Genomic DNA, 27235 nt, shown 5'->3' with positions numbered 1-27235 from the left:
GGCCCATAGCTGAAAAGTCAATGTCACACCTGGAAGTCAAATGCCAAAAGGGCTGTTTTCCTGTCCAGCCTTTAACTCAACAATCCTTAAAGGGATTTTAACATTACTTGGCAAAAATGTTCACCATCATGAGACGGAATGTCATGCGCAAGAACCAGGTCCCTAGGCCAAGGTCACATTTAAAGGACAAATGTCAAATTCAAGAATGACTTTGTCTGGAGCATTTCTTCTTCATGCATGGAGGGATTTTGATGTAACTTGGCACCAATGTTCACCAACCACCATGAGGCACATTTGTTTTTAGAACTACATCCCGTCGTTGTTACTATAAACAGCTTACAGTGTAACTTTGTTTTATTGCTGGCTGTAGGGAAAAATCGAGACCACTTTTCTGTGGTACAACATGCAAGTTCTATCCAATTTTAAGGTGTATTTTAACTTATCTCTACCTAGTAAATGGTTATGTGTGGACTTTTTTAAGGATTAACTTCCCTTTGTTGTTACTATAAAAAACAATAGAGAAAATAAGGTGCCTTCCAGTAGGGGACTTTTTATTGCATGGCAATACTTCATCCACTTGTTTCAAATTGGTTTAACTTCTACAGCAGCAGATAAAAACTAATGTCTTAAAACTGAGGAAGTATCACAATACAACGTAACATGTGCTTCGTTTTCTACTGATGATCTACAAAATGGACATTGTCTATTTTCAACTGGAAGATATTCATACCAATTCGGAGAAATGTTGCTTAGGTAATGTATCAATTAATTTCTCTTGTCAAAAAATTTAAACCAACCAATGTATCGGCTCTCCATTTGAAAAAAACGTTTCGACCTGTTCTACCAATAACGTTGTGTTAAAATTGAAACAACAGATTCAATGTCTAGACAAGGAAGAAGAAATGAAATAAGGATTGTGTATTTAAAAATCAAATGCTTCAATCTTACGATGTTTCGTATCAATTCTAATACGGCAAATAGTACTTGTATTAAAAACTCTACACGTTAACATCACTCCGGCCTACTTCTGACTACAGACAAAATGTGTTACCATTTTATTCTACTGTCTTATATATTTAAGACATATCAAAATCTAAACAATACAGCAGAAAAATGTCTGGATTAAGTTAAACACTGTAAATTAAACCACAAGGAATGATGTTTTGCTCTGGCTTCGGACTAGTTAGTTTCAATTAACTATAAACCACTATTGTTATACAAGTATATTATTTATTACCTATAATTACAAAAAAGTATGGACCACAATAATGCCATCTCAAACGTTCCGTGGTGCCTATTGCTATATATATTAATGATGTATTGAAAGTGAAAGCACAAGTCGCATTATGTGGATGACTTTGTCTTTTAGATACTTTATAACTTGTGAATGAAAAACAACACTGTAAAATGTGAGTCGTCCTAATACAACGAATTTGGATCCTTTACGCCATATCCAATTTCTGCGCCACCAGTGCACATGAGTTCCTCCCCTGTGGTGAAAGTAGCATCTACGGCCAGGAACAGACATGCTTTACCAATCTCACGGGGTTGGGCAAGTCTGCCTAAGGTCTGAAATACAGTATACAAATAATAAACCAGATGCAATGCCAGACTAAACAGTATGAACAAACATCTTCAAAACATATTAATCAACGGAATTCATTAAACAAAGACTGGATATGTTAATAAAGTCTGTCGTTCTTGAACATTTTACGAAGTCGAATGTGATATAGTTATTAGTAACCTCTGTTTCACTACATTTTATAACCAAACGAGCATTGGAAAAGAAAAAAAAATATTGCTTTGCACTTAAAAGTTATAGTTTCTTAAGTTAATGCATATGTTTCTTAACTTAGTGTTTGTATTTCTGTTATTTGACTGTAATACAGTATTGCCTCGTTTTACCAAAATATTCGATCTTTTATGCTCCTAATTACTTTCAAAGTAGCACTGAACTCTATGTAACGCGTCTAGAGTGTGATTTTGTACATCTATTACTGATTATAATGGAAAAATTCTCGAAGAAGACGTAAGATATACGAAATAGGTTACAACATTTCAGACATTTTTAGTGAATAAGTTTGACCAAATTTAGAGAAAAATTTATTCGCTGTAACTTACATGACATTTTTCGAGATACTCTCGTTGTTCTGCAGGGACTTTTTCTCTTAAAGATACCGTGTCAACTGCACCTGGTGCAAGCCTGTAAAATATTGGTCGACATTTATGATATTCACATCACTTGAATAAATTGTAATTTAAAATAACTATCAGACAATCTTCGTAACTTTTTGAGTATCAAATATTACTAGAATTAGTAGTAATTAAAATTAACCTAGAAAAGAAAACTCACAGTATTCACACGGACCATTTGTAAGATGTATTTGTAGCGGAGTATCCCCGATTGAAATAGGAAAAGTGGAAAACCATAGGTCGCCAAACACGACAGAAACGAAAATGTTGCAGGCTCGGTTTGATTGAGCCTGTGCATTAACGACAGTGGACATACAAGATACCGTCCACGTCATCTAGTCACGGGTTGAACAGAACTCAACATTTACACATGTTAAAGTACCAGAATATAATTTAAAATCAATATTTTGTTATTAAGTGATTTGTAATATAATCAGGTTCTCTTTTTATTTATCTATTATCACATGTTTGGGATTGAAATAAAGCAGTTACATAAATTTGGTATGGCACTAGTGTAAAGAAAGAAGAAATGTTGATGTTGCAATAGGAAACACATATTTTTTATACACTGTGCCATTCTTTTCGATTTTTTTTTGTCTTAGTTTATTCCGAAACAAATCTTTTCATAAATATACAAATTACGAAATATCTGTGTGTTCTTTCGGCAAAAGGCCAGTTGTCACCTATGATCCAAAGAAATGTCTTCTTTGAAATACTTTGGGAAAAAAAAGGTTGAAAATGTAAATAACATATCTGTTTGTTATCATATAGACAAAGTAATCAGGATTAATCCAAAGTAAGCACCAATAAGTAAACTGCTTCAATTTGTCTCCATTACACAAATATTGCCTTTTCCTTCCGGCATTATAACTTGGCAGTTATGAAAATAACAACGTGATTATGGTTACTCACGAGTTTACTCTTACACCGTGCTTGGCTTCGTCAATTGCTAAAGCTTTGGTAAGTGCTTTTACTCCTCCCTAAAATATAAGTTTCAGAGTTTCAGAGTTTTATCAGGTATTTTACTATCTGTGTTCTCTTTTATATTTTTCTCTACATAATTCATTTTCTTCCAAATGCAATATATCGACAGCTATATGGAAAACTCTGACTTCTAAAATCATGTAATATATTGAGAAAAGCTGTATCCAGCTTGTGGAATTGATTTTGGTGACCAGACAGAATGCAACCTTACCAAATGTCACATTCTAAATTGGGCTGAATTAGATGCCTTAACTGTGTGGGGGGTTGTTTTCATCTGTTTTATTCAAAGCTTCTGGAAAAAAATACTTGTTTGAGTAAATTCTTAAGATTTTTGTTAAGTTTAATTTTGAAGAAACAGTTTGAAAACACATGCTTGTACATGAGGTCCTCTACTTCTATTAAAGCATCCAAATTATAACAATCGTAAGACAACAACGTGTTTTCTTTTTTGTTGTTTTCTTTTTTAAATATACATGTTACTGATACACCTATCTAATCTAATATGGGCTGTTTGTTTAACTGATGAATCTGAAATGGCCGATTTAAGAATTAAGCCACATGAAACTAATATCAACTGGCTTTAGATCGAAAGATCTCACCAAATACTTGTGACAACTACTGTGTAATAATGTAGTTATACACGATATAACTAAGGTAAAAAAACTATGAGACTGTCTTGTAAGAAATTGCCGACAGTGCATTTGAAATACTACAAATTTACCATTGATATATGTGATGTGGGTGTAGTAGGGTTGACACATAGTAAGTTTTGAAACACTTACGAATTCCGACGTTGTTTACCAGACAGTCAAGCTTGCCAAAATGCTGTACTGATAGATCAATTGCTTTCTGCAAGAACATACGAATGTATTTAGTGTAGTAATTATGAATGTATGTATATATGTCTGAATTATCAGCAATACCTTATAATAATAATATATAATTGATCAATAAAATGTATTAATTCTCACTGTATGTACAGTTGTACATCAAGTTTAGCTGAAGGAGTAAAGGAGTCGGGGAAAGAAATATTTATTTTATATCAATGCAGTTTTCTTATAAATGTAATTTTTCATGGTCCCTTTATAGAAATCATGAGAGGCAACTTCATGCGCATGAGCCAAATCAAATATAACTTGAGCAAGTGATTACTTTTTTACATTATGTTTGTTTCTGAAAGTAAGAACAAATTCACAACAAATTTTAGATTTCAACACAATTATAAACTGTTTAAGCATCTTTTTGAACACGAAGTGCCCTTTTGTTTTGCCTCACAGTAGACAAAACAGAAGAATTTTCTACTTGACTTATCTTATTTTTGGTGACTGCCGCCACCATTGTAAAAATGTATACTAAGTTTAATAACTGCCAGTTCTTATGACATTCCAAAAACAACAACACTGAATGGTTTTAGGCTTTCCAGAAAAACAACTATTTTCGCAACGTGCAGGTATGCAGTGCTACCAGGTATGCCTTAAAACCATTTTAATGTTAATCCAGCGACTAAAACAACATAAACTGAAGTCCATGTTTTAATTAAAACAATCTAGTGAATGAAAACAAATATGCAAATTTATGGTCACGTGAACAAAAGATGACCTCATGTCACCTGAACTGGAGTAATGATATTAGGGAGTGGTTGTTACTTATCATCGTATCATACCACAGTACTGTCCCAGAGGTCACGTAGCTAATGACGTAGAAAAAAGTGAAAACCCACAGGTCGACCAAAATGATGCAAATAAAAATATTGCAAGCTCGCTCTGACTAAGCCAGTCCAAGTAAAGTACTACTGTTTTATCAAATTGTAGGTTCGTGAAAATGGTCCGTAAACGAACCTGCAGCGATGAAAATAATCATTGCCTTTCTGAAACGGCAATCTGTAGCAAGTCATAGGATAACAGATTTGATCAACTTAAAAATTAGGAGATCTAACTAAATTTTAAACTGTAATTTCCCGTGAAATATTTGCGATTATAAAGTATCTGTCGTCACATTATTCTAAACAACTGTTGATAAATGTAAAATAAACTTTTACTGCAACAGTGTTGCTCCGATCAAAATTTAGCAAAAAATAAACTTTACTTAGTTTTATACTTTAGTACTCTTAGAAGATTTCCCGTTCGAGAACGCATATATCATAAAAGTGCATCTGTTATCATACCTTAACTTCGTCCTCTTTTGTGACGTCACAGTGTATATACTTTTTCTCACCTGGTCCTTTTGCTATCATTGTTGACCCAAGTTCGTCTGTAAAAACAATCTTAATGATAATATTTTCCATAGCAATTAGTTCTCGCAAAACAGAAAATATAGAGTGAATAAATACACGTACTATTGCCCAACGATAATGTGATATTTACATAGATATTTATGAAGTATAGGGAGTTTAACGTTTTAATAACTTGTCAAAATCTATATATCTTGTTTTCCTACCATAACAAATAAGCTCATGGGTAAAGCATACTGATTATGAACAGATCTTTTGTAGTCAGACCTCACCGACGGCAAATATTTGTTTTGTTTTTGCATCAAACATGTTTAGTTTCATTAGAGAGTTCACAATGTCACAAGCAAAGAGAAATTTCCGATTCTGATATTGTTGGTATCAAATATCAAATATGATATTCGTTAAATATAACAAACGTATACAAACAGGGATTTAATAATGGAAATATATCAAATATAAAGTGATGACTTGCTACAACAGTAAATGATATCTGCTTTTAACGCGACTGAGTTGTTGAGCCATACCCATACCGGGCCTTTAAAATAAAAGAAATACAGAAATACTGATATAAACTTTTATCACTTGTCATGAAATGGACACGTTCTCATGTTTGTTCGGCAATCATGCTATCATTAGGGTATAGTACCTTCTAATCAGTCAAAATATATCACTAACATCAGCTGTACTGACATTTTACGGTGATACATGGTAAACAGAACAGGGTCGAAGATTATAATGTTATTTTAAGAATCGTTCGGCTTTATATTACTTCACATAAAGGCATCAAAACACCCAACCTTCCATATTATTTTATTTAAAGACAAAAATAAATACCTTTTATATCAAAAACAACTACTTTACCACCATTTTCAACTGAAAAATAAAACAGCCAAATTAATCATGGCATGTATAATGTGTCATAAAGAATGAAATAATTGTTACAAGTCTTTTATGTATACAGTATACTGAAAAAAAGATATGTAATCGTAAGAAGCATTTTCCAACTATAGCTAAATAATAATCAAAATTCATGATACTTATTTATATAGTTTACGATTTCTCAAGCATTATTAACAACTTTTTGAAAGAGCGTCTATTCCATGCACATGTATATGTATCGTATTGTACGTAATGGTGGATTCTAAACACATATCTTCCCGATATAAGTAAGTATTACCCAAAACATCAACACAGCCTCTTCCAACACCTTGACAGCCACCGGTTACTATGGCGACATTATCTTGAAAGCGCAGTGACGTCATACTAAAAATATAATGCCGGAATTTAAACTGCTTTGGGAGAACAGGTTGTAAAAACAGCCTAGTTTTATACACGTACATTAACGTCCATCTTAAAATGTTAAACGGACATGTGCTATGAGGTGATATGACAAAATGGTGTTACAATTAATTCATACATTATGAACTGATTATTAGGCTCGCAGAATAATTTTCTAGACGTCTATGCACTCCTTAATTATTCCGCGAGAATGTAACCTCTTAGCCATGTTTTAATACACTGTACATTTTAAAACACGTTCATTCTGACGTCATGTCGACATACCATTTGGCACCATATACGCACTAACAAATATTGTTTCCTGTTTCATCCACCTTTTCTTTACATAAAATAGTTTATACATATTCGAATTGAAATATATATATATATATATATATATATATATATATATATATATAGCAGAACCATGTTTTCATATACTTCATGTAAACAGTCCAAATGCATATGTGTATCATTTTTCATTCCGCAGGCAGTAATATTTTCGTTGTGTTAAAATATAATTTCTTTAATCAAATACCAGGGTTAAGGTAATTATCCATGTAAAAATAGATATCACATGACTCAAGCTGCCGCTGTCTTACAGTTTCTTGCCGCTATGGATGTTAACTCCGTTTGGGATGTAAAATTCATTAATGCGACTGGTGACAAGATGAAAAAGGGCTGAACACTAAACCTTCAGTGGGTCTCAGAATATATAATCTTAAGATACGTAGCAATGAACTAGATGCAGATCAATGTATAAATATTAAACACAACGTTCGTAAAGCATATAAAGTTGCAAATAATTAGTACAATAAGACTTACTAAAACATATAAAAGGCAACGTTTCATTTTTTTACAAGTTATAAATATTTATAACTACATGTTATATTAATTTATCTCTGTAATCAACTTTAGTATCATTAATTATCGTTTTTATATTGAAAAGTTGTTAATGTTTGTACCAAAATATGTCCATCAATGACACATAAATGTTTCAAACTAAATTAAATTTAAAATATAGTTAAAGTTGATTTTAAACAGCTCTAGTTCTTGGTATTTCAAACCAATATTTTGAATTGACCTGTAACTTACGAAACAAAGAGTGCTGACAACTCGAAGCAATGTTTAATCCCTTAGCGATTTTGTGATACACGGTGTCAACACAACAGTACTATACTACGTAACGCGGAGAACTTTAAATATTCGTTCGAACCTGTACGCCATTTACAGTGTGTGTCAAAACAGTAATGCATGCGTTATTGTAACATCATTAATGCTATAAACAACAAACTCATGAATTAACAATGGTTCACTACTTGACGTTGCCGATTGAAACAAAGTTTACAAAATGTACAACGGTGCGAAGTATTTATATCTCGATATTATCAAGTGTAAAATATACACACAGATGAAAATGTGTACTTACATGCAATAACCGTAACTTAAATCCTTACCTTTTAAGACCAAGTTTTACATGTGAGTTACATAGATTTTTTGCATTTCAGGGTGCATTGTAATATTATCTCATATCATTGGCCCAGTTCGAGATCGTAGATAACAACCGCAGGTATAGTAGACGCAACTTGACCCCGATGGTTGAACTTTGTATTATAATACAAAATGAGGCACAACCTATTATTGAAAAGGAGTGTACGTAAAACACGACCTGCACGAGAAAAAGGAAATATAAATTTGTTTAAATATAAATTAGTATATTGGAAAGTTTTAACTGATCTTATGTAAGTATATATACTTTGATACTGCACTGTATACAGACTAATTCCATATAAATATACACGGCTACCCTAAGCACCCTTGATTTCTACAATGAAATAATCGATATGAATAATCAACCTAAGGTCAACCATCGCGGTCAAGTTGCGACTACAATAAATGTAGATATAATGCATGGATTTTTTGTGTGTGTTAAAATATCTAAAAAATAGCGAGTGATAGATTCGTCGGTACCCAAGCCCAGCTTGGCGAGGGCACCAACGTATCCCAAGGGATTCCGCAAATTATTAATACAAATGAATATTTTAATGTATATACAACAGTTAAGTAAAAATATAGTTGTAATATAGTTAGAATAGCAAGAGAAATATATATACAGTAGGGTAAATGTGATACTGTATTTGTAATGTAAATACAAATAATATATAATACCGTGCCATGAGAAAACCAACATAGTGGGTTTGCGACCAGCAAGGATCCAGACCAGCCTACGCATCCGCGCAGTCTGGTCAGGATCCATGCTGTTCGCTTTCAAAGCCTATAGCAATTGCAGAAACCGTTAGCGAACAGCATGGATCCTGACCAGACTGCGCGGATGCGCAGGCTGGTCTGGATCCATGCTGGTCGCAAACCCACTATGTTGATTTTCCCATGGCATGGCTCATATATTGTTGATTGTATAAATGCTAACTCAAACCGTCTCATACTTTGCTCATATTATATGTTTAACTATACCGCCATACACAATTATATGTAATGACGATGAACTTGTATATAAGTTTATGTCTAATAAACTATTGAATTGAATTGAAATGAATTGAATTGAAGTGGCATAAACCTAGTGGCATACCGAGTCAAGGGGGATAATACGTGATGTAAAATGTGGAGATTCTAGCTTAAATACAATCCGCATTATAAACCCCCAGACTGACAGCCGGACGGGCAACACAAAAACAATATGCTTCCGCTTTTGGCAGAGGGCAAAAAGGAAACAGTTTCAGATAGAGGTCAGACGTTTTGGCCACAGACGTTTTGGCCCGGACGTTTTGGTCTAAGATGTTTAGGCCAAGAAAAGTTTTGTTTTGAGATAGGATGTTTTGGCCAAAAAGGATTTATTTCCATAATATGCAAAATATGATCTGGATAGTAATATGTTATCATATGTTAAAGTATAATTGATCTATTTTTTCAGAAAAATAAATTTAATTTCATAAATCTTTTGGCGTGTTGAAATGAATAATACGTTCTTTTGAATGTGTTTTCATTACGCGATATCAAATTTCTATACCTGTAGGTTTCGAAATGTAACACCAAATATAAAAAAGTGTGTTAGTGATATGTGATTTCCTTCTGAACACAATTTCACTCTCGCGATGATACACCCTTGAAAATTATTATAACGACAGTTTTATGCAAGAAAGAGTCTTCTTGCACGTTTTACGTACTTACATAGTGCCTTTTACAGCAAATTCACAGGTAATAAGTGGCTTTGTATGAGGGATGTTCATAATATTATGCAGTATTCAGTAAACTTCCAAATCGTTTACAAACACTCACACTTGACACGACTGCACATTTTGACATGTTATATTCACTTTTTTTTAATGCAACAGCGTTGCATTCTTTTTGATATACAAGGAGATCAAAAATCTTTACCAATATATATTTCTTCTTTATATTGACTCTGAACCCCACTTTTCATGGGATCATTTAAGATATTCAGACGATTCTATAAAAGAGCATTCTATACAGGGGCGTCGGAAGGTGTTTGATATTGGGGCCGCGAAGGGGTAGGTACGGGAGGGGGTATCCCCCTCCCGTAAGGGGGGTATGGGGGATTTCCCCCAGAAATTTTTTAAAAAAACAATCATAAATGGCGAGATCTGGTGCATTTTAGGGGTACTGAATCGCATCTCAAGTCTCCAGTATTTTCTTACTATTTACATGACTATAAGCAAAATAAAGTTTAATAAACTCTTATCAGAATTAATAATGTGTAACGCAATACAAAGAATGCATGTATGTTTTTTTTTTGTATTTAATGTACTGAACAATAATTTTTCGAGTAAAAACAATTTATGTAATTAATTCCTTACATCTTAGCGGTGTGATAAATCTTAACATTTACCTCTTTCATTAAATAAAAACATGATAATTATTTTTCTGAATTTTATAAGTTAATAACTTAGATCTTTGCGGCGGGTAATAGCTTAAACGTACCATTAACTAAAGACATGCCAATTAAAGACAAGCTGATTTGTTCATGCGTAGTATAGTGAAGAGGTTTCTTTTGAATGAAAGTAACTACTGAAACCAGTATATACTGACATACACAACTGAAATTACAAATTAGAAATATGATTCAAATGACTGAACAAGATCTCTTAAAATGTTTACAAAATAAGAAACATCAAAATTAAATATTATTATAAATTCAAAGAAGCTTATGGTCCCCTGAATGACAGATGCTGTTTCTGGAAGCAACATTAATAGAAGTGGATCTGTTGTACCGCGAATTATGTAATCTATATGTATATGTTAATTAATACAACTTACAAATGAATGAGAGACATTTCACAGTGTAGTTTACAGACTGTCAGTTTCTTGAAATTAACAATCATTGTAACTGTGATATTTTGAAGAACCTGATAAACCATATCAATAGGAAGATGTCAGAGATACGGTTACCTATGGGAATTCTTAGTGAAATGAATGATGTTTTTATCTAACAAAGGAATTCCCGACTTCAAAACAAAATGCAGTTTAACATTAAAGAAGATATTGTTTTAAGTTACAAATTTATCTATCTACTGTTATTACATGTACATGTCATTTAAATATGACTGTAGCCCTATATGTAAAGCTTGATTTATATATTTACTATTCTAACATGACTCGTTTTGATTTCCAGTTAAACAAAGAAGGAAATCAAGCTCTGTATATTCTGCGATAAACAACGGTTGACGCGCGGACCGGTAAGAGAGCATTATGACGTCAATTATGACGTCAAATTGCCGCATGACGTCCGATACATTACTCCTCGGGTAAATGAAGTCCAGCATAATACTTATTATAATATGTCAATGAGCATGTCAGAATGAAAACAATCATCGTTCAGATGCTTCAGTATTTAACCACTCGGGCTAACGCCCTCGTGGTTCAATTCCTACGCATCTGAACTCTGAACCATGATAAATTAGACGATAAACCACTCGAAGGCCTTGATTATTTGTTAAATGTTCAATACATTTGATGAGGATTTTACACATTTGAAGTAAATATCTACAGATACAATATTTTACTGAAAAATGGGCATAGGATATCTTTAATAAGTCATTATTTTGATACTTCATGTTATAAAGCTATCTTAAAATTGTATTATCAGCAGTATCAGTGTTGGTGTAAGGATAAACAGAAAAGGGCTGTTGAGCTGAAATACAGTATAGGTGCAACAAAAAATACTTAAAATGAAAACAAGATATTGAAAAGATTGTCTCATACCTAAACTCCAATTAAGGAACCAAACCTTATTAAATTCATTTGTTGGCTGGGATGAAAATATAGCCTGTTATGAAAATATACATAGGTATTCAATTTATTCGTTCTTGTAAATAAAATATCATACAAAACAAGGATGTTAGACAATTTTATTTACTTTCGATTACTTTTAATATCCAATTATTGTCCTAATCTAACAATTATGTCCTAGAAGAAATTGGGTAGCCATACTTTATAGTTGAATTGATTGTATACTGCGGCCAGAATGTCTTGGTAAGTTTTTGCTGGATTAAATCCAACGCCGTCACACTTTATGTTATACGACGACTATCCAGTTTTAATTGCGGAGGTGTCCATATGAACATTGATTCGAAGATTGGAAGGTACTCAAGTAGCACTATGAGTGGAGGTCGGCGACTTTAACTTTTAACACTCGGCCGCGAAGACCACATGAATGATATATCATCAGAATATTGTAGTGTATAAGAAATAACAACAGTGCAATAAATTTTGCATATGAAAAGAAGATCTAATTTTGGATTAAGCATCAATTCAAAATTCAAATAGTACCTACAGCCAGTGGAGATCTTAGATATATTTTATACGACTCTCAAAAACGTGTAGTATAATCTAAGGTAAATTAACACGGCTGCTTACTATTCTCGTCTGATTTAGATGATTAACGACTGCCATTATCTATAGGTACACTTTCCAAGGACTTAACAGAAAGCATCTTATTTACTTCCAACGGTTGATCAAAATGATCCAATAAGTCTCAGAACTACAGGACTTATTTTACCAAAATGTAAGTGACGTAATCTATTTTAACCGCAGACTGTGAAAATCATATCTTAGGAGGCAACAAGCCTTTTGATAGATTACCTGTATGACTTAAAGTGTTAAAGGCCAAGAAAAGAAGACACCGCTAGCCTCGTCAGCTATTCATGCTTAGAAACTAAATACATGTATGATATTTATGGTTTCAGCATCTTGTGTGCTGCCAGATCCGACAAATGCACAGAAGTTTAAAGTCGGGACAGTTTTGTGAAATGACAACAAAGTGCTAAAGGTTAACTGAACAAAGACAAGTTTCTCGTTTATTCTTGCTTCCTTCGTACAAAATATATGGCAATATGCTCATGCGTTTAAGATGTTCCTGTCTGCTAAGACGTGGACCGGTAGAAGCATATTTAAACAAACTACGTTATAATAACAAGAAGCAGCACAATCATACCCCCAGTTGACGTATTACATACAGGTTAATTGTTACACAAGACTGGAGATGCCTAGAAACGTTCGGCGTTAAAGAGACCAATTAACATGAAATTGATTTCCTAAAGTTTATTAGTCTAAACTGTTACAGATTAACCGTTAATGTCACCTCAGACAACTGCTGATGTATTTATGACTAATGTTGAAGAGCAAATTTGGTTCTTTACCCTGATCTTATTCAGAGCTATAATAAAGGCCAATGTTTTAAAGCCGTTTATGCAAATGCAACGCAATATTCCACAAATGAACACGTTTTAATGTGTTACTTCATAATGCTTGCGAGTCTTGTACAAATCTCAGATAATCCATATTCGTAAATCATTTTTTGTTGGCGCTGGAATAAGAAATCTTCAAAAAGCAAACCCGGGCATTGACTTTGGATAAGTGGCAATGGGACGATGTGCAAGGTACATGAGACAAATATGTCAAAACAACGTAAAATCTGTCCAGTGTCATATTTTTTGTCCAGGTCATACCTTGATTACCATTCAAGGTTTTGACTTCAATCTTGGCATAAAGGTAAGCGAAGATGACGCGATCTGCAGACCGCTAGAACTGGCTTGGTCCGACAAAGATCAAGGTCGCAAATTAATTTCGCTTAAAGTTGAGTTGGGATGAGATGATTTGAGGAGTGGAACAATCCATTTTACTTGCCCCATCCAAACAAATATTATTTCCATTATACCATGGAGATTCTAATGAAACTTCTCACAGCTGTACATGTACAAATTTTCTTTTTATTTGGTCAAAGAAATCGAATGTGTATGCTTAGTTTCTAGATACGTACCCATGATTACAAAGACAACAATTTTTAAGTTGGATTTATCAATCTATTTAAATTCATATAATGTTATTTAATCCGATAGAAACATTGCCTGAGTTAACAAATTAACACAGCAATTATCATTTAGTCGCGGTTTGATTAAAGTTTTCAAATATCAGAGCCTAGTTTATTCTATTTCACGGATAAGTGACGTTACGCCATCACTTCTGGGTTTTCAAACGTGCAGAAGTACGTCAATGCCACATTACTCCATTCTTCCCCATAATCAAACTTAAACGAGATTTTATATATACTTTCTGTATAGAATGTGCTAGAGGGTGACCATGATTAGATACAGCAATTTGATAGGCTGATGACATATAATTGTAGACTTATTATTAGTCCGATTTAATCCGTATAAATATTTGACAAAACTGATATAGTTTTACATATTCTTCAGAAAGGTAACAATTCACGTACAATGTAGAATTAAATTTTAACCTGATTTTACACAACTCCAGAATTTACTTAAGCAATGTTAAATGCTATCATACAAATGTTGCAAATAAAAAAGATTTTCGAGACTGATTTGCGGAGCTTTATTGTTGATAGAGCTTCCATGACAGACAGTGCATCTGTGAGAAATACAACTGAGGAGCTTTCTTCTGCCGAGTCTTCAACCATTGCTAGATGGGTATTGAATTGAAACTCCTGCTCCTCCATCTTTGACGGCGCATGTGGCTGATCCGTCTGTATAGACACGAGTCCATGATTCCGGAGGATAGTCTTCATTGATCATAGCAAGTGTGAGACTCTCCCAAATGCCCTCATCCTCTTGCTTCCCGCGGTCAAGACGAGGAACAACAAGTCTCACATTCACTGAGGACAGATCATTCGCTAGTGGGTTTATAATGTCTTCACTACCAAGGAGAGTTGTTGGTATGCTCAGCTCAGTTTTGAACTCTCGGTTGAGTTTTTTGCCTCATGTACGAAGCTGCTATGTTTGAGCCGGCTTTTTGTGTAGCCATCTAGCTTGGCTTTCATGGGATGGTCTTGAAAAGACCTGAACCTCTCTGCTTGAAGCAGAACCTTTGCATGTCTTCTGTCTTGTAACGGCTGTGTGCCTTTTAGCTTCTCCATGAAGGAGATTGGTGTAGACTTTGTAGCACCTGTCATGATCCGCAATGGTTGGTTCTGAACCTTGTCTAAAGCCTGTTGGTTAGTTTTGGCAGTAGTGGACCAGGCAGTTGAGCTACACTCTAAATGGGGTCTCGCTGTCCCCTGATATACTGTCTTGAGTATTTGCTCATTTGCTCCCCACGTTGTTCCAGAAAGTTTGCGCATCATGGAAAGCTTCCTACGGGCCTTCCCTTCTGCTTGACTGATGCGGGGCTTCCAGGTCAGCCGTTTGTCAAAGGCCACTCCAATGTATTTTGCCTCGTCTGCTTCAATCAATGAAGTATTTCCCATCTTGATTTTACCCGTCCTATGCTTTTGACGACAGGGAGAATAGTGTGGTGGACGATTTCTCTGTATTGATCGATACACATCAATCTTCAGCCCAAGCTGAAAGCTTGTCGATGGCTTCTTGCATCCTGTATGTGGCTGTAGTGGCATGTTCTTCCTTACGCCATAAAACCAGATCGTCAGCGTAGAGAGCAGCCTTAACTCCTTTCGGTAGTTCAGACACCAGATCATTGATTAAAAGCAAGAAGAGTTTAGGGGATAGGACTCCGCCTTGTGGGACACCATGGCGCAACAGGAACTTCCTACTGTTGGTATATTCTAAACTGACTCTTGCTCTCCGGTTGTGGATGAATGACTTAATCCACCTCAGCATGTAACCTCCTACTCCAGTCCTCATCAGCTTGACGAGGAGTTCATCAGTCCAGACTTTGGCAAACGCTCTCTGCAGATCAGTCCATGCTGTAAGCACGACTTTCTGCTCTTGAAAGGCGTCCTCTATCTCCTGCGATAGTTAAGTGGTCTGGTCCTCAGTGGAGCGGAATTACCTGAAGCCAGCTTGTTGCGTTGCGAATAGGTTGTTAGTCTCCATGTACCACTTCAGGCGTGCATTCACAATCCTCTCCAATGGTCATTTCAATACAGCTGGTTAGTCTGATTGGGCGATAGCTTGCAGTCTTCTTTGGATCCTTCCCTTTCTTGTGGATGGGGATCATGACTGCCTCTTTCCATATCTGTGGAAGCAGTCCTTGTGTCCGGCTGTGGTTGTAAATTTCCAGGAGTTTTCAAATTGCTGCAATACCTAGATGGGTCAGAATTTCATTTGTTACCCCATCTGGTCCAGGAGACTTCTTTGTCTTCAACTGCCTAAGAACCGTCTGTAGCTCATGCAGTTTAAGACTATGCTTCATGCATTCTGGTGTCACTTGGCTTGTCAGCCTTTCCCCTTTTTCTCTTCGGGCTTCCCTTTGCCGTTCCCTGTTGATGGGGATGTTGGAAACATCTTTGTAGTTAGAGGCAAAAGTGTTTGCCGCTTGTTTATCTGTCAACAGTTCATCATTCTCTTCCAAAGTTACTGAGCCTCTTCCTGTTTCTTCATCGTTCAGCTGTCTCGTCAATCTCCACAGCTTTTGGCCATCTCGGACTAGGTTGAGCGAGGCTGTTTTGTTTCTCCAGCTCTTCCTCTGTGCTTCCCGTTTGTGCCTGAGGAATTAGGTCTTGGCTTGCTGTAGAGAGTGGTTACTTTCTTGCGAGGGATTGTTTTCTGTTTCATCTCTGGCTTCTTAAAACTTTGCCTGTAGATTCTCCAACTCCCCACTCCAGTAGGGCTTATAGTCCTTTCTTGCTTCCCTTGGAATGGCGCTGTAAGCAGCCTTAAGTATACTGGCGTTGAAGTATTTGACAACCCGGTTGATGTCTCTACCTTCCACTCTGATGTTTTTACAGAGCTCATCACTCAGACTTTGGTAAAAGGTCCACTTGACATTCTTGTAGTTCCATCTTGGGATGTTAGGTAAAGTAGAGGCTATACGGTCCATAGTAAGTTGGACTGGGCGATGGTCGCTACCTCCTAGTTGTTCACAGACTTCCCGCTTGACATGTCCATGTATGTCATCAGTACATAAAGCAAGATCAGGGGTTGATAATGTTCGCCAGCTTCTGGAGTAAAAGTTGGGGGATCATCTGGCTTGTTGATGAGGTTAAGCTTGTTATCATCTTGCCAGGTCTCCACTTCCTCTCCAGGTTTATCAAGGTGGTCATATCCCCAGCTTTGTGAGTGACTGTTAAAGTCTCCTACCATGATGAACCTGGTTTCATCAGTTGTAACTTTGTCAAGGGACAGAGCTTTGTCACTTGGAGAGTATATATTCAGAAGTTTCAAGTTGAATTCGTTCTTTCTGAGGCTCAGAACTTGGAACTCGGAGTCATCCATGTGCGTGTTGGTCTGGACAGCGCTGATGTTGTTCCTGACCAATGGCATGATGCCTCCTTTTCGTCTGCCAATTCTGTCACAGCGAAAACACTGGTATCCTCTGACTGAAGGATTTCTCTGGCTGTAGGTGAGTTTCCTGAATGCAACAGACATTGATGTCTTTCTCATTGAGGATATGCTTAAGTTCAGCTTTCTTGTTGAAGATACCCTCTGCATTCCAATGCATCCTCCTGAAAGGTTGGTGCGAACTGGTTCTTCTCCTTGGTGTGTTCCTCCTTCACTTTGCATGTTGTGGATTGAAGGAGGGACTTCCAGTAGCTGTGGGTGGATTCTGTCGAGGCTCAGAGCTCGGCACTGAATCGCCCTGAAGGGACCTTAAAGATTCAGCACCACATTGTTGAACTCCGGATGGCTGTGTAGTCATAGCGATATTGCATGGTGCTGTGGTTTGTTAAGAGAGTGCCAATGGTCCAGCACCTCTGTCTTCAACTCTCTAGGTTTCTTTCGGGGTTACCTCACCCTTAGTTCCGAGTTAAAACCCTATCCTGGGAACACAGGAACTATTTGTCCCATAGCTGGGGGTCTGTTCATATGCATCAGGGCGTGTCCACACACCGGTGGGCCTGGCATGCCGCATGTCTTGGGGCAGACCTCCTCCGAGTCCCCTGCAGTTCTGCCTGGGCCGCAAGGTGCTCAGTTACCGTGTGGCACCAACTTGGAGGCATGGCAAAAGAGCATGTCTGCAGAGAGGCTATGTACTGGCAGGGAAGACTTACGCACTCGGCTCCTTTTTCACCAGAAGGCTAGCCAGCGGTGGATGCTGAAAGCGGAAGGTGACAAGCACACAACACATAGCACACCACACTTGACGCAGCAGACCAATGACACACTTCTACAATATAGATTTAAATGAAATTTCTCACAGTCGTAACTAATAATATGATCTTTAATTAATATGATGTTGTAAAAGGTATAGGTGCATGTGCTAGTCTTTCTTTCAGATATTTGCTCAACATTAAAGAGGTCCGAATATTTCGAGTTTAAGACTTTATTTGGAATGAGTTAACGTTACATACGTTTTAAAATCATATTTTATTTTTATGAAGGTACCTGTGTTAATGTTGCTGTTTTAACAAAATTTTAGTTTACTCACTGGATGATTTTCATTTCCCTTTGCCGAGTCCATGCTTTAATTTCCGGGTAACTGACGTTACGCGATTATTTCCGACGTTACGCGATTATTTCCGACGTTACGTCATTATTTCCGCTTTATCAGATTTATAGAACTAGCCAGATTTAAATCGGATTAGTAACGAAATGAAGATACTAAAGTGTAAATATAGATAAACTCAATAGCGGTGTTTCTTGATCTAATCGTTCGATTGAGCCATTGATTAAAATGGACACACAGATCTTGTAGCCATACACATTGTAACCTAGTTTAATAAAATTTGTATTAAAAGAATATAAACAAATCATTCTGAACAAAGGACGACGGACACCAAATGATCCAATATCGATTGACATGAGAATGTCGTGCTTGTATGAGCTTAAATGTGATTTTAAAAAGCAAAACGGCATCGTTTATGTTGACACTTCCTTTTACAAAGTGGGTCATCATCAAGTATTTTTAATAAATGATAATTCATGGGAAACTGAAATATATATTCAGCGTCAATGAAAACTGTCCAGTACTATACATGTTTTATTTATTAAAATAATAGCATAATTATTTATTTACAATTATCAAGCCGATACACACGTAGTATAACAGTGAAAACGAAACTTGGAATCTCTTTATTTAACCCCTAAACTTGCAGATAAAACAATTTAAAAATTTTGTGGACACATTTTACCGACACTTAGTATAGATTGATCAGCACTCAGATAAATAATCTAAAATGGAAACTGAAACTCATAATTAAAAATTTTGGTGTGCGTCAGATATTATTAAAGCTAAAGTACATAAGGCTTATGCAAATTATTAAACTCCATCTCTTCCTTATTTGTCAAGGATTATTGATTTAATAATAGATTGTAACTTTATGAAGGAACAATTATATCAAACTGGTTATATATAGGAGAGGATCACAATGAAGGTAACTTGACACGCAGCCAATGGACATCAGAAAAGTAATTAATATATACTATCGTTGCAAGTTTTAGCTATTTTGGACACACTTTTGTAACAATAGCGACTCCAGTAGTGGTTTGATTCTTGTAAAGTATCCGGGGTATCTTAAATAGTGGGAAAAAAACAACATTCTTTACTACTGTAGAAGCAAAAGATTTTCATATACCAGAATGTTAATCAGGGTGTCAAACAAAAATTTAAAAGACCTTAAAAGACCAATATCAACACTGGAGACCTGTACAATATTGTATATTGAGTTCTCGAAAAAACAAGAACTTTCGAAAGGATATTCGAAAAGCCGTGCTTCATTCTTGTTGAGTCAAACCAGTTGTTTCTTTTATTCCCCAATTCCATTGTATGAATGACAGCTGGTATGACTGACATCTTAAGTATGCAGATTTTTAACATATTTAGAAATTTACATTTGTTCTAAGAGAATATGACGGAATACAATACGTTAGATTGAAGAACCGCATATATTTTAATTGCTACGGCTTTGTTGATAGCGTATCTATACTTTTCAGGTTTTATAGAGAGGTGTCTTTAGTTGCCGAAGCTACTTTCTTGTTAAATTTTATTTCACCGCTAATATCTAATCTAATACTGATAGAGCAAAAGGAAAAATATCGTTATAAGTCTAAGCCTAAGCTTCAGATCAGTACTGGAAAAAACCTGTGCAGTTTCACACTACTAGCGATTTTAAATTGATGCCATTATGGTCTGTTCAACGTACTTATTGAAGTACGATGTAACCTCTGTAGAGCAACACCCTTTGGGAGATACAATTATTGACTGTTATGTAGAGTGTGTTGTTCTGGAGAGGTAAATTTGATAGTATATTTCAGTTTAGGGATATTTTGATGATGTTGTTATGGAGAAGATTTTGCTTAAGAGAGGACCGCTCTGGAGAGGTTGTGCTGAACATATATATTACTTTGCTATATATTATTACAGTACTTTAATCTAATAATTGATGTGCATTTTTCTATCAGTCGATATTTGAACACTTCATATGTGAAACTTTAAGTAGGTTTGTAAGTCTTCTTGTTGCTTGCCAACAGTAAACGTCAAACAGTGATACAATCAAATCATAAAATATTCCTTAAATGTCTGTTTAAACTATAACCATGGAAAAAACTGACACTGTCGAGCAATCTGTATATGTGCAACAATTATATTCAAAAATATTTAATGTGAAAATTTTCTAGTTTACATAAATTTACAGAGACTTATTTAATACATCCGTACAAAATGTGTCGAAGCATTGCCTTTTTAGATAAAAATATTACTCTAAGGACATTTTTTTTTATTTTATCAGTTTCCCACTGATACAAATGCGCAGTAGGCTATTACAAAATAATAATTAATGCATTTCTTTTTCGCCGAGTGAACTTGGTATGCATGGTCAATTTATAAAATCAATGGTACACAGTATTTTTAATTTCCTGTACCACTCTTGAAAATGCTAACTATTGGTTAACTATAGGGAAGTCACAAATATATTACCCATATATAATTCGCAGTCACAATTTTCTTTCAGTAACTTTCTAATTTTCATAATCAAACCTTGCATGAAAACAATGTGGAAAATAGTTGTTGTTATTATATGTGTGATTTTTGATAAAAGTTTATTATGCGGGGCTAATCTACAGCACTCTGTATGGACAACGGACCAAGCTTACGCAGATAAGATATCGGACGATTACGTTTTAGACAAATTTAACAGTAAAAGCCGAACTAAATGTGCAAGCGAATGTGATGCAAGACAAGGCTGTGTCTCATTTTTCTACGCGAAACAACATTTGTCATGCCAGCTCCACAGCGTGAGATTTCCTGCTTACAGTGCAGGCGTACAGAAATACTCAAGAAACAGCCTTGGGACGAAATACTTTTATAACGTAAACGTTGAAGCACTCGCAACAACAACTACAACAACAACAACTACGACCACGCCTACTACAACAACAACCACACAGTCAACAACAGTGACATCAACACAAGCAACGACAACAACACCTATACCAACAACTACTGCTTTAGCAACAACAACGCCGCACTGCAACGGATTTGACTATTTGAGTGATTTAAGCAAATACATCCAGATTTTGTCAGCGGTACAGAGTTGGGATACAGCAAAAATTAACTGTTTGGCAGCTGGGGGAAGGCTACTGTCAGTTAAAGATCATCAGGTAATTACTAAAGTGAAAGAATACGCAATGTCGGAGTTGGGCAATGGCATCATTGCACTGTGGGTAAATTCTCAATATGACAGCAATAGGCATGACTTTATATGGAAGGACGACGATAGCTTACTACATAGAGAGTCAACGCTATGGTGCAAAGATCAGAATCAACCGGAATTGTTCAGTCACCCAGAGAAACACACGGAATGTGTCATGATGTTGTCATTGTATGACTTTCTGTTAGATGATACTGAATGTCAAAATACAGAATACATAAGGCCACTGTGTTATTGTGTATAGTCGTCATGCTCCCGCACCAGAATAGAATATATGATTTTATGTGACATAGTAGAAAAACTGAGTAAATAAGCCTGAGACTTATTCAATTTTCTAAAACTGTTTCCATGTTAATGTCTAAGAGGAAACTGTTGTATAAATATTATTGTGACATTTTTATTTTACATCTGTGTGTTTAGGCTGTTAGTCTTCTGTGTTAATGTAGTATAAGATTTGCTGAGAAAATTATCTAATATTATTTGTTACATGTTTCATGTAGAATTTGGATTATCGTTGATAGAAAAACAGAATGTGACTATGTCTAATGTTTTGACAGGATGATTTGAAAAGTTGAACATTACTTGTAGGATTTCTAAATTATTATTTAGTTCCACCTTAAGCTTCAATTTCTGTTGAAAATCCCAGAAAGTTCTATCTTGTTTGGTAAGAGATCAAAAGTTTAATCTAGAAAATAACGCGTAAAAATATTTTTCTTCAACATGAAGTATCCTTATATATGATCAGTTTACTGAATGTATAACGAAATCACCATCTCTTCACTTGCATCTGCGCAGTCTTGTCAGGATCCATGCTGTTTGCTAACGGTTTCTCTAATTGTAATAGGCTTTCAAAGCGAACAGCATTGATCCTGATCGGACTGCGCGGATGCACAGGCTAGTCTGTATCCATGCTAGTCGCAAATTCACAATGTCGGTTTTCTCATGGTACAAATGTACGGCTCATTTGTAAATTGAAATACACCATCTACTGAATAGGGTGTACTGTAGTTCATTATTCTGATTCCTTACCCATAAAATGAGTAAAGTTCGTCTAATGCCTGTCGTGAACTGTAGTACAAGTACATTATTTTGATATTGTACTTTTTAACTGATAACGCCCTATATTGCATGGCGTGTACTGTGTAGTACATTATTCGTATTCCTTACCGTACACTAAGCGGTCAGAAACTGATCTACGCACCAAGTACATGGTGTGTACTGTTGTATATTATTCTTATTCATTACCTTACACTAAGCGGTCAGAAACTGATCTACGCACCAAGTACATGGTGTGTACTGTTGTATATTATTCTTATTCATTACCTTACACTAAGCCGTCATAAACTGATCTACGCACCAAGTACACGGTGTGTACTGTTGTATATTATTCTTTTTCATTATCGTACACTAAGTCGTCAGAAAGTGATCTACGCACCAAGTACACGGTGTGTACTGTTGTATATTATTCTTATTCATTACCTTACACTAAGCCGTCATAAACTGATCTACGCACCAAGTACAGGGTGTGTACTGTTGTATATTATTCTTATTCATTACCTTACACTAAGCCGTCATAAACTGATCTACGTACCAATTACATGTCGTGTACTGTAATATATTATTCCTATTTCTTACCTAACTCTAAAGTCAACAGTCCGGACTATCCTTAAAGTTTGTGCTTTAAGATCGATATACGGCACCGGTACATGGTACGTAAAGACAGTACTCAACTAAAAGGAACATAACTCAGTAAATTTGTATCCATCTATCTACAACAACTTTAAAATAAAATCTATTTCGTAATACCCAATTAATATTGAAAAGTTAAAGATTTTTACTGAGAAAAATGCATTTTAATTTTTGGTTCGTTCCCTAAATTTTCATCGAGAAAAGTGTCTCGGTTATGGCTCTACGTGGTTTCGGGCCTAAGTATTTCCTAAACCCGAAATGGTTGTCTGTCACTTTCATAGTCTGAACGACAGTGAAATGTAAAAACTTTAAGGATGACTACCCGTAATAGGCCTCAATTTCACCAAAGGCGTACATACAACTGGATAATATAAGCTCTGAAAATGTCAAACGATAGAAATAAGGTGCATATTGACAAGTTATATAGTGAGAGAAGTTCTCAAAAATTTCCTTTAGATTGCCTCCCCTGATAATTTTGGTTTTTCAGGAGTTAATTCCCCTGAAAACTAGAAAAAATAGTTTTCTCCTTTTCCCTACGGGGAATTTTAGATTTCTTTTTGATATTTGTATCAGAATCATATAATGCAGCTTTCCACCGCAAAATTTTCTTGAAACTCAAGCTCAGATTTTCATAATCAAAGAAAGTGTATATTTCCCATAGGCATCAATGTTAACTTCAATACCGATTATCTCCCCTAAAAATGATCAAATTCGAAAAAATCTCTCGGTGAAACGTTTTTAAATTTCAATGTCTTTAAAGTGACCAAATTTCATTTAAATACTACCATCCAGTTACAAGATATGAAGTATGGCTATTACACCATGTTATCCTTAATTCACAAGGAAGAACTAATTATTGCCTATTCCTTTTCAAGTGTACATAATATCGTCTCATCTTCATTAATAAGCTATATGTTTTACCTCCTCTCGTGAATTGCTGTTTATCCACATTCCGCTGCTAATTATGATCTGAATTAAGGAGTTAATTGATTTTAAAACTTTTTTTTTTACAGGCGTTTGTTTGCAAATATTTTCTTCTCCATTTGTTTTACTCTCAATTACTTCAAAGTAGCTTTTAAAATGAATTAGCTTTCTCTTTATAGCTTTGTTATGTAAATATTTATCTTGATATGTTGTTTTTGAAGTAAATGATCTATAGATTTGGTTAACTTTTTTTTGTGGACTGAATTGCAATATACATATAACTGTGATATCTATGTTATTCGTGATAAAAGACGAAACTGGATGTGGTGGGTGGATGGGGGCGGGAGCGGGGAGCGGGGTTTGCACTTTCTATTACCTCTTATAACTGTGATATCAATGTTATTCTGCTATTCATGTACAAAGAAGAACCTGGGGGAGGGGGGGGAGTGCTTTTGGACTTTCCATTACATCATGTGAACTGATTCAGTCAAACCAAGTCTATTATTTTGCCTTGTTGTATTTTGTGTTTTAAATGGATCTTTTATTGAACTATAAATAAGAAGAATAGAGTGTCAGTGTCTTGCTTGTATAACTTTAAACATTTATTATTCCTACAATCCCTATTTTGTGACTATTTCAAAATTGGTTAAGGTATTTAATTAAACTGAATTTTAAAATATGCATTTGAATATATCGATTATGTAAAATCGTGAAATGCTTACTCAAAAAATGGGTAATAAATATCAAACCAACGCCCCGATATATTGATTTATACTTGAGTCATACAACGACTTGTTTAGTCGATAGAAACTCATGAAATGCGAAACGCACACAGAATATCAAAGGATATATAGATATTTATGCATATACTTACGAATTTGTTCGTTGTACTTTTGTTAGGAAAATAGTGCACAGGTAAGATTTATAAAACAATTTGCGAATGTGATAGTTATCACGTGCGCACGTGTTAATTAATACGTCCGCACGTGTTAGCTATCACGTGCGCACGTGATAAATGAAATATTTCCTATGTCCCCTCTATGCCACCGTAGTATTCTGCATAACTGAACTGTTTTTTGTTATTCTATAATTAAATATATTATTAGAATGCCAAATGATTGGAGGACAGGATATCTTGTTGAGTAGATGCAAAAACTAAATTCATTAAGCATGGGCTAGTCGAGTTATAGCTTGCAGGTTATTGAACACTTATTATTTCCCATCGAAAGTAGTATTGTCGTCTGTTCGTCTTTCCGTTCGTGCGTGCGTCCTTATAGCCATATCCAGGAAGCGGTTTGGAGTATTCACCACTATAGGAAATGTGGCCTATCAAGTTTCAATTAGATTGGTCTGATAACAACAGACCCTTAGTAGTGTCTAGTGTTGCTGATATAGGGTCCTATAAATATGACAATTTCTGCTTCATAACTTGTGACATAATTGAACTAGAACAGTTTACTATGATATTTAAACTGAATTTAGATCACCATAATGTGGTAGTGCAGACACAATTTTGTTAGGATTTCGTCAGTAACTTCAGAGTTATTGGATTGGCCTTAATTGTTTAAAAATCCACATACATGTATTTGTACATAACAAGCTGATCAATTGGTAGAATTCCATTAATCTTTCATTTTATCCATGAACATTTATTATCAACATGTGAAGTTGTGCACCCACACCCGGTCACCCCTAAACGCCGTAAGCACACCCCTCCTCATCCCACATTTTTTGTTAGTTGTTTTTATCTTAAAACTTCCATGAGTATTTATCAACATGCAAAGTTTTACCCTCCCCCACTCCGATCCTCTATCCTGTCACTTCTGCTACCCCGGTCATGCACCCCGCCCGCTAACATTTGTTTCCTCTTTTTTTCTTTTGTTTTCCATCAATATCTATTATCATAATGTGAAGTTTTATACCGTCACCCGCTCACCGCACCCCTCCCACGAAAAATAGTGTTTTTTTTTCAATTCTTCAATCCTTGAATAATGAATAAATAATGAATATTTATCAACATGTGAAGTTGTAAACCCCACCCCTGTCACCACCCATGTCCCAGATTTCTTACTTGCTTGTGCTCTCTCAAGGACTTCTGTTGTTTTAAGGTTTCGATGGAGGCCTTGAGAAACAAAAATCAAACAACACCAAATCATAGAAAGAAAGAGTTGTTTGACATGAAAATTGAACATCATGTAAAACATGTATATTACTTTACGAAACAAGTGTCAGTATACTGATATAAACATTGAATTCCGGAAAAGGGCTGCCTAAAGGGGCTCCACTTCCGGACAGTTAAACGCCTTTAAAAACTCACCATTTTCAAAGAACTGTTACGCATGTTTGTTTTGATGCATTTGCAATAGCGTGCGAGTGGTGAAATTTCACGTAACAAGGTGGAACATAGTTTTCAGCAATTGTTTATCTTTTTTTCTTTACAAATGGCATTCATTTTCAAAGGGAGACAACTTTTTCTCAAAGATTACTTAAAATAATCGGAAAAAGTTGTTTCCCTTTGAAAATGATTGCCATTTGTACTTAAAATAATCGGGAACAGTTGTTTCCCTTTGAAAATGAATGCCATATGTAAAGAAATAATGATAAACAATTGCTGAAAACTGTGTTCCACCTTGTTATGCGAAATTTCACCACTCGCACGCTATTGCAAATGCATCAAAACGAACATGTGTAACAGTTCTTTGAAAATGGTGAGTTTTTAAAGGCGTTTAACTGTCCGGAAGTGGAGCCCCTTTAGGCAGCCCTTTTCCGGAATTCAATATTTATATCAGTATACTGACACTTGTTTCGTAAAGTAATATACATGTTTTACATGCTGTTCAATTTTCATGTCAAACAACTCTTTCTTTCTATGATTTGGTTTTGTTTGATTTTTGTTT

The 27235-nt window shown here is 35.4% G+C and overlaps 2 protein-coding genes and 1 long non-coding RNA gene across 3 annotated transcripts in view; 1 reads left to right on the top strand and 2 right to left on the bottom strand.

The window, feature by feature from the left end:
• Positions 1-1132: 1132 nt before the first annotated feature.
• On the bottom strand, positions 1133-4038 carry LOC128548761 (17-beta-hydroxysteroid dehydrogenase 14-like). The gene is made up of 4 exons (XM_053524182.1): positions 3979-4038; positions 3106-3173; positions 2122-2203; positions 1133-1569 (listed from the first exon to the last, which is right to left on the bottom strand). The coding sequence occupies exons 1-4, from the start codon at positions 4036-4038 to the stop codon at positions 1420-1422; spliced, it is 360 nt and encodes a 119-aa protein (XP_053380157.1). The 3' UTR covers positions 1133-1419.
• Positions 4039-5341: 1303 nt separating this feature from the next.
• On the bottom strand, positions 5342-6677 carry LOC128549026 (uncharacterized). Its single transcript, XR_008367425.1, has 3 exons — positions 6585-6677; positions 6242-6280; positions 5342-5427 (listed from the first exon to the last, which is right to left on the bottom strand). It is a non-coding gene; the product is annotated as an uncharacterized LOC128549026 (long non-coding RNA).
• An 18461-nt stretch (positions 6678-25138) lies between these two features.
• The window catches only part of LOC128549024 (uncharacterized), a 34071-nt gene continuing 31974 nt past the window's right edge, over positions 25139-27235 (top strand). The window contains exon 1 of the mRNA XM_053525010.1: positions 25139-25253. The gene's annotated coding sequence lies outside the window, so the exon portion shown is untranslated. The remainder of the gene's footprint in view (positions 25254-27235) is intronic.

Source organism: Mercenaria mercenaria, chromosome 15 (genome assembly GCF_021730395.1).
Source record: "Mercenaria mercenaria strain notata chromosome 15, MADL_Memer_1, whole genome shotgun sequence".
In the NCBI taxonomy this organism is placed as follows: Eukaryota; Metazoa; Mollusca; class Bivalvia; order Venerida; family Veneridae; genus Mercenaria; species Mercenaria mercenaria.
The sequence above is the reverse complement of the archived record's forward strand: the minus strand, read 5'-3'. Positions and strand labels throughout refer to the sequence as shown.